At 40.2% G+C, this 12,708-nt stretch overlaps 1 protein-coding gene across 1 annotated transcript; it reads left to right on the top strand.

The window, feature by feature from the left end:
• Window positions 1-376: 376 nt before the first annotated feature.
• On the top strand, window positions 377-8,781 carry LOC124146038 (polyprenol reductase-like). Its single transcript, XM_046516089.2, has 5 exons — window positions 377-566; window positions 1,325-1,470; window positions 2,361-2,564; window positions 2,792-2,908; window positions 4,243-8,781. Exons 1-5 carry the CDS (start codon window positions 385-387, stop codon window positions 4,500-4,502), a joined length of 909 nt encoding a protein of 302 aa, XP_046372045.2. The 5' UTR covers window positions 377-384; the 3' UTR covers window positions 4,503-8,781.
• Window positions 8,782-12,708: the final 3,927 nt, after the last annotated feature.

The following is a 12,708-nucleotide window of genomic DNA, read 5'->3' as shown; positions in this document are numbered from 1 at the left end:
ATGGCATTAATTTATCAGCAATATTGGACTGGTGTGGTATGGATTTGGAAGTGTATATGTATGACATGTTATGACATGGTATGACATGATGTGTGATGTGATATATGCCATCACATGATGTTGTGTTTCTTCACGTGAGCCGTGGCCACTGGAATACACAATTAACAAATTTGTGAGAATCAAAATTTGTTTTTATGTAGCCTAATTGTGCATGCCCAAAACTCTATGATATTAGATAACATCTCGATTAATAACAGTTCGAATATATTTTTTCAGCTGATAGCGCGTTTGCGTAACGATCAGTGTCGCTCTGTAGCAATAGAGCTAGTCTTCCGATATCCCTTTCGACCAATCATATTCGAGCGCAGGTGCGGGGTTTTCAAAATGGCGGTATCTGTAGGAAGTGGACTGTGGATCATTTTGACATTAGCCGTTGTCCTTTTCTATTTCCTGGTTTTCGATGTTTTCCCAAAGGTTGAACTACTTGCCAGGTTGTTCCTGATAGGAAAACTTAGAGAAAAGGGGAGCAGATCGAAAATATTCAACCTTTTCGACGTTCCAAAGCGGTAAGGCGCCGAGCTAATATCAAACTTTGATTCTGTAACTGTCAGAACCTTTGTCATCACTAGACTCTTTAGATTCTAAGTGGCGTTTCCATTCACTGATCTCCCATGCATCTTCGATCCTTGGGATTAATGGTGTTTATGGTTAGTGTAGGTTGCCTTCAATTGTAAGCACTCGTTTACAATCATTAGGGTTAAGTACATTTTGTCAACCCAGCACTGCTTTACAATCCTTATGGCTGGTTGTGAGTGAGGCAGACAGCCTATTGCTTTACCATTGAAATGTACCCTGTGTACCAACGGTCTATCGAGTTGTACCCAGATTATTGTTGCTGTATTGTTTTGTACCCAAACCATGTCTAAGAGTACCCTGATTGAAATCTCATGATGCATTTGGGAAATGAGTTGAAGGCAGAGACAAGACCTTCATCACATGCAGACAAAAGCACTTATAATAATTAATATGTCATTTAGTTCTGTGGATGTAAAGATTTTTAATTGCACATAACTGTTTTCCATTCAATTGCATTCCAGATGTAGACTCTGTCAGTATTTTATCATTTCATAAAACACGATTCTGTATCAATATCGATGCTGTGATCCTGTTCGTTGATGCATTCTTTTATTAATATCATCAGTTTATTTGGGGGTGAAGCTATTGTGGATATATCTACATTGACTGGCGATAGATTTCTATAATGGGGGTATATTTCGATATGGTCTGGGTACAAAATGATACTCATCAGCAATGCTTGTTTCAGATGGTTCACCCACTTCTATATGCTTGGCGTTGTGGTGAACACTTCCCTGCTTATCCTACTGGCGAGAGTAGTGGTGTTCCGCGTTCCCTTCCCACAGCCAGTGCAGAATATCTTCAACACCCTCTGGGCACCCAACCACACACCTGGTGAGAGATGCAGGGGAGACAACTCAGTTTACTCAACACTTGCTTGAGTTGATTGTACAGAGATTCAGATTGACGCGAATACCCTCTGTGTAAAGTTACTGTAAACACTCAATTGATTTATTAGGCATAAAATGTTTGTTTATGATGCTTGAATATTCTTCAAAATGGGACAAAGGGGATATATAAAAATTCAAAGAAAGTAACTCATTTAAGTCACTGATCATGATGATGATGTATCGATCAGTATGTAAGAAATCAAGAAATCCTTCCAAATTTAAATCCTTTTTAACCATGGTTATTGGTCCAGTGGATAACATTACAATGTAGAATGTGTTAGTGCTCTAGACCTAGTACATGAGTAGTGTGGGTTCCCTTCCACATACAAATTTTAGAACTACAAATAGTACAATGACATGATGGTTACTCCCATACTCTATTTATCACGTTTATAGCACTAAGATCGCTTTGTGGAACAGTGACCTGGTGTGATAATGCTGTCACCTCTGTGGCTTCACATGCTTTGTGTTAAGCAATGTTGGTCGCTGAGGGTCCTTGGATGGGTGGCCGCGTTTGGAAGCTTAACTTATGAGAGCTTCTAGAGATCTGGTCCTGCTCCACACTGAATCATATGTAGCACATGTGGGCTCTCCTTAGACAGGTGACTTGTTCACTGAGTAGTGAATGGGTATCTGGTAGGATGAGGTGATAGTGTGACTGTTAACCTATAGCGCCTCCCTATGTGTGACAGGCACACAGGATGAAAACTGAGTGCACACTGATCCATTGACCTGGGTCATAATAATGTAGTGCCTTGAGCATTCTCTTGGTGAATGGCATCTGAAGCATTATAAATGGACTTATTTTCATGGTGATTTTCGTATCTTTTGCAGAGGGCGTGTCAGGAACAGCTGTTGTGGTGGTGTTGGTGATGGAAGAGCTGCAGGTGTTGCGGCGATGTTACGAGTGTCTGTTTGTCAGTGTGTTCTCGGACAGCAAGATCAGTGTCGTACATTACATCATGGGGCTACTGCTGTATCTCACCTTCGGCAGCTGTATTCTCGCATCAACTGATTTTAACAACTTCAGAATGACAGGTCTCATATTCATATTAATATTATTATGTTATTTTTTAAAATATATGATTGTCTCAATTACACCTACTGAAAAAACCTGCAGTGATCATCATTATCATGGAGCCACCCTTAAATTTCTGGTTTTCTAGATTGCATGTATTTCTTGATGCATAGTTATATCCTCATGATTTACCGTGAGGTGTATGAAGATTCATCAAGTGCTAAGGTATTTGTGGTGGATGTTGCAGGTGTTGATCAGGTGGGCCTGCTGTGTGTCGTTGTGGGCTGCTTTCTCTTCTTCCTGGCGTCAATGTTGCAGCATCAGACACTACATATCCTGTCCAAACTCAGGAAAAGCCACTCTGGTGAGATGACAGGCATTTGTCTATTACGATTTCAAACTAAGTGCCTTTGGCAAGCAAATTGGAAAAGTTCAAAAATTTTATTCAAATTTATTTTCCTAAATTCAGAGGTATTTATTTTATCCTTGAATTTTAACATTGCTTTCAATACAATAATGTTACCGGTAGGCTGAACATTTAAGCCTCTTCCTCTATATTGGTCCTGTTATCAGTTAAATACAAGTTGCTTTACTATGTCGCAGCATTAGTTATGAATTAGGGCTGAGAGGTTACTCGGGTACCCGGGTCGGGTGGGTACTGAGTAGGACATGGGTACCCACAGGACTACCAAGACCTGTGGTTAGTCATGTGATATATAGTTTAATGACAAAAATTATCTAGAACTCTATGGTTACACTACAAGTCACTAATGTTCACATTTCTTTCTGACTATGCACCCATTCCTTCTGATTTTTCATATGATTGAATAAAGATATAACAAGTCAACTTCAGTGTATGCGTGACCAGATCGTTTAATACATGTATCTAAATACGTTTTGCAAGTGCTGTGGTAAAAAAATAAATTCCCAATCGGACATTTTGTATATCTTGAGACCTACAGTGGGTACCCGGGTAATAGGGGGGTGGGTACCCGGGTAGTAAATTTGGACTCGTCCAAGCCCTATTAAGAATATAACAGCATGAATTGGGAAATCTTTTAATCCAATTTGGGCTTTTTTCCAACATTTGTTTCAGACTTAGGGCAAAATATCATGTCCCAAAACATGATGCTCCCACCAATTTTCTTAATGTTTTGGCTGTACTGGACTAGTGGCCATTTCTTACTAAGAACTTGTACATGTCTATAAGGGGGATTTGATATGGAGTGGTAATCCAGAGTATTATATATCTCTGGACCCATTAGACACCAAGGCTTCATCTTAAACCTGATTTAAATGTCACAACCCTTTGAATAACTGCCGAATGATATCACAAATTTTGTGCTGAGCTTGAGATTCGAGGGATGGAAGTGGTGACGTCACTTCCGAAACAAAGCAGAAGTGGGAAACTGGTCCTGGGTGTTTATCATAATAGAATGGAGACATAGTACATTGGATAACTGAAGATTTTATTGAACTGAATATGTCTCTGTGCTGGAGTAACACAAATTCATGCTAACAGGGATTGAAGAGTTATTTCCCTTAGACAGAAATTGGGCTAAACGAAAACTAGCCGAAATACAAGCTTGGGACTTTGAAAGGTTTCTATATGTCGGAACATGATTAAGGTGAATTAATTCTATTTAAATATCTCTTTTTTTTAATTCAACTCAATGTTACCTCTTTCTTTTCATGCAGGAGTGGTGGAGAATCGCCAGCATCTGTTGCCCAATGGCGGACTGTTTGAGTACGTGTCCTGCCCTCACTTTTTCACCGAGATCCTCATCTACCTGGCCATGAACATCGTGGTCCAGTTCCAGCATCAGGCCTGCCTTAGCATCGGCATCTTCGTTCTTGTCAACCAGGTGATCATGTCCCTCATGACGCACGACTGGTACCGCAAAAACTTTCGCATGTTTCCAAAAGACAGAAAAGCTGTCTTTCCTTATCTTTTGTGAAAAACACATCTTGGTATTTCAGAACATGTTTTGAAAGATGAAAATATTTTGTACGCTATTTATATATAGTTCAATCAGTATTTGTATCCTATTTCTCATCTCTGTAATGTTTTATCATGGCCATGTGCATCCTCAATTATTCAGTGTATCACATTTCCGTTTTGTTGTGATAAGTACCCTGGACCCATACTATAGCAAGGCTCCAGAAGGGACGGGGCCTTCTCAATCTCTCTTACCACTTAACTGAGAACTTCTGTAACTCATGAGGTAGCCCAGTTGTCTATGGAGCCGTGATTCGCTGTGCAGAGTTGCATCCCTTGGGCACGCCACAAACCTATGATCTTGGGTTCAAATACTGGTTCGACCCGATTTTGTTTCTAGGTTTGTCAGCTCCACACCTGTTCTCGTGGGTTTCACCAAAGTGGTAAACGTCTGAGACCTCCGTCTCTTCAGGCTTTCCTCCCACATCAAGCTGACATGCTGTGATATAAGAGGCATAAACCCGACTCACTCAGTCTCTCACTCACTGTAGCCTTGTTCCGGAAGTGGCAGCACCATCTCAATCTCTCTTTTCACTGTAACTCACAGAACGTCTCTTGCTTATGAGCTTGAAATCCTAAACCTATCCATTATCCATCATCTTCTGAGGGGGAGTTTGCAGAGACCTACATTTTATGATCGTGATCTCATCTGATCAAACCCTGAATGTATTTCATTGAAGAAAGCTCAGGAATAAACTTTAAGCTAGAAAAGATGGGGTCTTTTTTAAAATGTATTTGCGATGTCAAAGGTCAAAATGAGTACTGGTGAAAATGCTGAATGAACAGGTTAGTTTGATTGGTCATCTATTTTAGAGTCTTCATTATGACCCCAATCAAAACAAAGGTCTGGCGGCAAATGGATCCAAGGTATGTATCATTATAGAAAGGAGATATATTATCCTGGATAATAGAGGATGGCCCATTATGGGTGATAAAAGGTTAAGGCTAAACAATAAAATACTAGTGTTTCAGGTCACATGGACCCAAGTCACCCAACATATATGGGTCAGTAGGTAGTTGTTTTTTCATTTCATTTAATATTTCCTTCAATAATGTTTGATACAGCTCACTTCTTTAGAACTGATGTTAGTTGCAATGTTTTTTGAATTTGTAGGTTAAAATAGCTACAGCAACAATGATATGTGGAAACACAAATGGGTTACCTGAAACAAGTCTTTTTTGTTGACTTGATTTAAAGTTTATTTTTTAGGACAAATTATGAATGCATAATCTCTTGAGTCAAAACTGCTTCTTAGAATGTATATCTAAGCTACTACTACTTTTGTTGAATTCTGTGTTGTATAAAGCAGAATTTTTTAAAGCATTTTACTAGTCAAAAACCCACTTTAGTGCTGATCCTTGATTGGGTGGCTGATGGTGGTGTTTTTCAGTTTTTCTTACTGAACGGTTGTAGTTGCCTTGCTGTAAAAGGCAATTATGCTTGTTGTAAGAGGCAACTAATTGAATTGGGTGGTCAGGCTCTCTGATGTGGTTGATGCCTGTCATTGCATCCCAGTTGTGTTGATTGATGCTCATGTTGCAATCACTGGATTATCTCGTCCAGACCACCATCATGTAGCTGGAATATTTCTGAGTGCGGCAAACAAACAAACAAAACGTAAGTGATCAAGTACTAGGCTATTCAGAAATCCGAGAAAAGGTATTTTTTTCAAATCTGTAATCTAATGCAGACAATAATGTACTGGTTACTGACATATTTTGACAATAATTTGGTATATGCGTTGAATTGTTTTGCTGACTCAACAACTTATGTAAAGCTGTATCGTGTATACATACAACAATTTGCGAATGCTTTGTAGTGTTGTCTGTCAATTTTCAGATTACTGTTGATTTAGCCTGAAGCTGCTATATTTGTCCTAAAAAATGGTTGTGTTTTCCATGCAGATGTTAAGAAACAACTTCTGTAATCTTTTTCTATGTTATTTCTCAATAAGTTGGCCATCTGCAATAAGAAAACTGATAATGATAAATGAAAACATCTTTATAGTTGAACGTTATTAGTATATAGAAACATGAATTGTTAATGCATAATTGAAGTTGCCTATGTGTAATTATTAGTATACTGTATGAGTCTATTGGCACCTGGGTGTAAGTACAATGTATTGCCGCACGTGATGATATTCAGCTAAAGTACACAATGTTTCTTTCAGGCATTTGTTCTCAATTCTCTTAGTTATTGTTTTTCGTTAAGGTTTTTCGAACTGCTTCCTTGGCAGTATTTTATGGTTAATATTTTAGAAAGGTATTTTTTACAAAAATTTATTGTGCAATCAACCGTTCAGTATTTAAGCTTGCTGATTTTTCTGTACACATGTTTAGCAACATTGATATATATCATTTGGCTAATAAATTAGAATTTTTTTTCAGTTTAGTGCGGGTTGCCCCGAACATAGGCATTTCTTGTTGTAGCCCTATGATGTTTTTAATAATGATGTCCGGGTGTTTGAGTTTTGGAATGACTGTTGCCTGACCCCTGTGTTCCGTAGTGTTACACTGATTCATCTATCTGTGTATTCATAAAAGTCGGCCTATAGGGTATTTTTACAAACAGGCTTTGTTATTAAAGTTACATGTGGTATCCTGACGACTGTTCAGAGCTCTGTTTAGACCAAGAGAGACACTATTTAACAGAGTTCCCCTGATAACTATATATATTTATATATAGAACTTGTATTAGGGTCATGACCTGTTACTATGGCACCTATTTATTATTACTATGCTATACTTGTATTAGTGCCATGACTTTTCAGTAGGGTGTTACCATGGCAACAATGTTTGTATTAAGGCAATGATGACTTGTCACCTTGATCATGCTGATGCCTTCCTTTCCGTTTACTGGTATTCATATGGGTCTATTAGAGCCTCCGGTGTCAGAGCAGTGACCAGAAGAGATACGATTATGATGCACAGAGATTATTATCCTGGTTTGTTTCTATATCTTTCTTAAATGTCATGTGTAGAATGAAATATGACATTTATGATAATATCTAAACCCATCTCTTCAAAGTTGAATACATATTTCATTTCTCCTCATCACTTCTTATTTGCATCTATGTATGAGCTGCCCAAAGGGTGTCACATGTTGCATATTGATGCATACGGTCATAACTTCATGTCTAAGATACTTATGATATCTAAGTTACAATAAGCAAGACCTAGCACCTGTGTGCATTATTGACAGCTGCAGAGTTCATGTATGTGTTGACTGCATTCACTCAGTAAATAAAGATCTATCAGGTACAACTTGGCCCACTTGCACAAAGCGATCTTAGCGCTAAGATGATTGTAACTCCAATTCGTTAACATAGGCTTATGATAGTCTGCAAAGATTGCTTTGTGCAAGTGGGCCCTGGTGTGCATATTTGTATGCAAGAAACCAGTTGGTTAATGGTAAATATCTATGTGTACTTGCAAATACACATCTTACAGGAGAAACTGCTGATGCATACAGTGCTAGGTTTGTTAATGGTCAGGTTGACATTCTTTTCCTGCCTCACTGCAGTGAACAACCTCAATTATAATATTTGCTGCTATTTTTGTTTATAGACACTCATATAATGGAAACACAAGCTATGACAACAAACTGCCTTGGGCGCAAATTGCAGTGAATATTGTACTGTTGATGTGTCCCAACACCATATGCTCTGCAGTATTGCAAATGTGAGGTTAATTTATAACTTACTAGCTCTGAATGTATCATTAACAAAAATATATATGCATGGACATTGTTTATCATTTCACTTTGATTCTAAGGAAAATGAAGTTTATGAAAATGGATAACATTTAAGAATGTACATATTTTGAGGACTTATTACTTTTAGCTTACCTAAATCATGGGTCATGTGAGGTGATCTCAATGCATGTTCATCAGAAATCCTTGTCGGGTCATAAACGTTTACTTTTTGATCACTAAACACATCCAATCTTACAAGCTTCCATTGTAAACCTTTCACTAGGAGGATCATCTCGGCATGAGACAAAACATTATTTCTACAAATGTCACAATTACCCCATACTAATTAATCATGTTAACTGACAGTATTTATTGTTAGGAATCATTTGAAATTGTTAGATGTTTTCATGTGTTAGTTTTACCTCAGCATCATTTTATTATGACCTTATTGACATATACATTTGATATGATTGCTTGCCATTTACATTTATTCTAATTTATCATATTTATGAAATTCATACTCCAAAATAAAGCTCATATAAAATGTCTTCTTGTGATCAGTGGGCACAGGTGGCCCACTTGTAAGATGTGCTGGAGTTCATTTTGCAACATTACATCCTTGATTCTTGGTTTGAATCCAGTAACAAATCTTGTTTTGATCCTTCGATTGTCAGCACCCAACACATGCTTGTGAGCTTCAGACAGAGTGGTCAACACACATATACAACAGGCATCACATTGGGTTTTTGTCCTGACCTGTTTGATATAACTTGCGAAAAAACCCAATATGTCCGCCCACTGAGCCAATTGCATGGTGTACTGTTGGCTGACCAGTGTTTCTGTCCACTGAGGCAATGTATAGTGTATTGGTGTTGGCTGGACCAGGGTGTACGGGTGTTGGCATGTCATGTGATCTTGAGAGAGGTAAGGCATTTGATCAGTAACTGGATGTACTTAATCCATGACTGTGCTCAAAGTTGACCCAGTTATTTTCTAGAACCTTCTTCTAAGGCCTCAGTGACCATGAAAATCACACAATCACACTATTTAACTATTTTAGGGCAACGATTGGCCAGTCTATGGTGCACACAGTTAAGAGTCTCATCTCAGAATCCTATGATTATGGGTTCAAATTCCGGATGATTCTAGGTTTGCTGGCGCCATACTAGCCGTGCTAGCGGTAGTAACATGGTGTCGGGGCAGGGTGACCCAGTAGTCTAAGACGCCATGCAGAGTTGTGTCTGAGTTTTTTGCCAGGAAGCTATGACACCTGTGAAAATCGTGTGGATTGATGCTTATGATATCAATCACTTGATTGTGTGGTCCAGACTGGATTATTTACAGATCACTGTCATATAGCTGTAATATTGCTGAGTGTGGCGTTAAACAACAAACAAACAAACAACCATATCCATGTTCGTGGGTTTCACTGAAGTGGTAACTCTAAGACCTGCACCACTTCGGCTTTCCTCCCACATTAGTTGGACACCCTATGATGTAAGTGAAAGACCGTTGACAGCTGCACTGACCCCAAGTAACAATCACTCCTGGCACATGAAGCTGACACGGAGTGATACAATCTTCAAAGCCGTGTTAACCAGATTCACCTTCTCGAATGTTTTCATGGACATCATGACCCTTGAAGATCCGGGGTGAATAGGTCTTCAGCAACCCATGCTTGCCGTAAAAGGCGATTATGCTTGTCGTGAGAGGCGACTTACGGGATCGGGTGGTCAGGCTCGCTGACTTGGTTGATGTATGTCATCGTTAACCAATTGCGTAGAACGATGTTCATGATGTCAATCACTGGATTGTCTGGCCCAGACTCGATCATTTACAGACCGCGGTCATATAGCTGGAATATTGCTGTGTGCGGCGTTAAACAATAAACAAATCATGGACATCATTTGACATTTTGCATTTTTTTTGTCAAGGAATCCCATCATCATCGAAGGCTACGTTGTCCGGGTTCTGCCCAGCCCTACTCGACCTAAAGTAAATTACAGGTCTTCTACATTTGATATTGTGGTACAAAACCCAAACATGCCAATCTGTGCGGTGTGTTAGAGTTACAACCAAAGGCATGTAGTTCAGAATCCGTAGAAGTCTTTCATTATCATGCCCTGCACGGAAGCGAAGTGTCATGCTCCGCCCTGTCGACATGCCGATGGGCCTGAACGTATTTCTGACAGCTTGGGTTAACTATCACTAATCAGATTAACATATCTTTGTTGCAAGCCGCGATCGGAAATCCGAACTCTGAACTGATGACGACGTTTTCAGCACCAACTGATGATAGCCTGCTAGAATTCCCGGACAGTATAATTGTTGACTTAAGTGAGAGTGATTTGGGATAAAGCTAAATGTATGTGAGTGCGTGTGTTTGTTGTTTAATATTCTAGCTACATGTATTTGACCAGCCTGTAGATAATCGATTCTGGTCCCAACAATCCAGTGATTGATATTACGAGGACCGTCAACGCCGTCGGGGTAAGTTAACACGCCATCATCCAAGTCGCTAACTCAATGCATTAAGTCGCCTCTTACGCCCAGGACTGGTTGCTAGGGAACAATTCTAATAAGGAATATCCATGGGTTAGATCAAATAAAACCTAAATGTGACGAAGGTCATACATATTTACCCCTTTGGTGAAACCCACAATCACGGGGATGGTTCTAGGACCATAGTTGAGGGGAAGTTGGGGACGGGGCCCATGATCACCGGATCCTGGTATGGCAGAGGGAAGCAGTCATGTACATTAATTACAGTCTTCCTACCTGTATTTGTATTTGGGTTGTCGACCCGTGAGGATCCGGGTAGAATAGGTCTTCAGCAACCCATACTTGCCGTAAAAGGCGACTATGCTTGTCGCAAGAGGCGACTAACGGGATCGGGTGGTCAGGCTCGTTGACCTGGCTGATGTGTGTCATCGATCCCAATTGCGTAGAACGATGCTCATGATGTTAATCACTGGATTATCTCGTCCAGGCTTGATAATTTACAGACCGCCGTCATATAGCTGGAATATTGCTGAGTGCGGCGTTAAACAACAAACATGTCTGATGTTGGCCCCCCCCCCCCCCCCCGAAGAAATGGTTATTCGATGGTGATGTACTTTATCCGGGTAGTATAATGGTTGTGTTCAGAAAACCGCCGTCATAAGCTAGAATATTGCTTAGTGCGGCGTTAAACAACAAACAAACCAATTTTGGGTATCCTCCTGTAGCTGCCTATGTTTCCCGATGTTGATTAACGTTCACACTGTAAGACACTGGCGTGTGATCCAGATTGAAGTCATTCTCCTACATTCTCCACCGCAGTGTGAAGTCATGATGCACACTGAACTAGCTCTACGGTGCTCTTATAATGGTCTGAGACCGCCTCCGTGGTCTAGTGGTAGAGCGTCCGCCCGGAGAGCGGAAGGTCCGGGGTTCTATCCCCAACCACGTCACACCAAAAGACGTTAAAAGATGGTAATTGTTGTTACCCTGTCTGGCGCTCGGCATAAAGGGGCTAAAACAAGGACTGGTCGGCTCGGAGTCAGTATACTGTGTCTGAGTGGGGTATCCATGTTGAACTGCGGCATGGTATCTCAGTGTGCTAGCACTATAAATCGGCATCAGTCCGGACTAGTACAAGCAGCCACACAAACACACACACGTACATGCACGTCGCTATATAAGTGCAATAATCTTAGACGCGACGTTAAACCCCATTTCACCTCACCTTATAATGGTCTGAAGAGAAAACAACGACATGCACGGAAATCCATTGTAAAGAATTCATGTCAGTGATTTAATTGAGTCTTGTACCATTATGATTTTCAGATTATCACATATTACCTCGAACCCTATTTGGCATTAATCCATCTCGTTACAAAAGCTGTAGGAATCTCAGCAATGCTACACGAAGATGAAATGTTTCATTAGGCAACCCAGCCTGGGGAATCAGCAGCAGGATGTACGGCAGGCCAAGACGACCCAAGGACGCCCACTCTGAGTCGATCTGGCGGCTGATAGGTGTTCTGTATTGAACTATTCTTCTCGCTGTGTGTAACAGACCCAGTGGAATCGAACCGGAATAGGTTTGGAATTAGTAATGCCACAACTCACCTGTACATCATGGGCTGGTTTATGTTATGTATGAAACCGGTTTGGACAGAACGTTATTTTTTCAAGCATTTCTATTTCCCAATTAAGATGGAAAGAAGCCAGACAAGCGTGATTGTGTATCCTGTTGATGTGGAGGATGCAGGAATGGGTAATGGAGCCGAGTCGGTGGCTTGTCTGTGGAGCTCCATCGTGGTCAGGCCGGAAAGTTAATTCATTTATTCATAACAAAACTAAGAAGTACGTTTTCATGTCCGGGCTTCCGTATTTCCATGCAATATTATTTTATTTTGCTACACTATACCGGGACTCGTTTCCTTTCGTTGTTATTGCTGAATCAGTGTCGTGCTGCGTTAGACTG

The sequence above is a fragment of the Haliotis rufescens genome, unplaced genomic scaffold, assembly GCF_023055435.1.
Source record: "Haliotis rufescens isolate VD_foot unplaced genomic scaffold, xgHalRufe1.0.p SCAF_7, whole genome shotgun sequence".
Lineage (NCBI taxonomy): Eukaryota > Metazoa > Mollusca > Gastropoda > Lepetellida > Haliotidae > Haliotis > Haliotis rufescens.
This window is presented reverse-complemented; position numbering and strand designations above follow the sequence as displayed.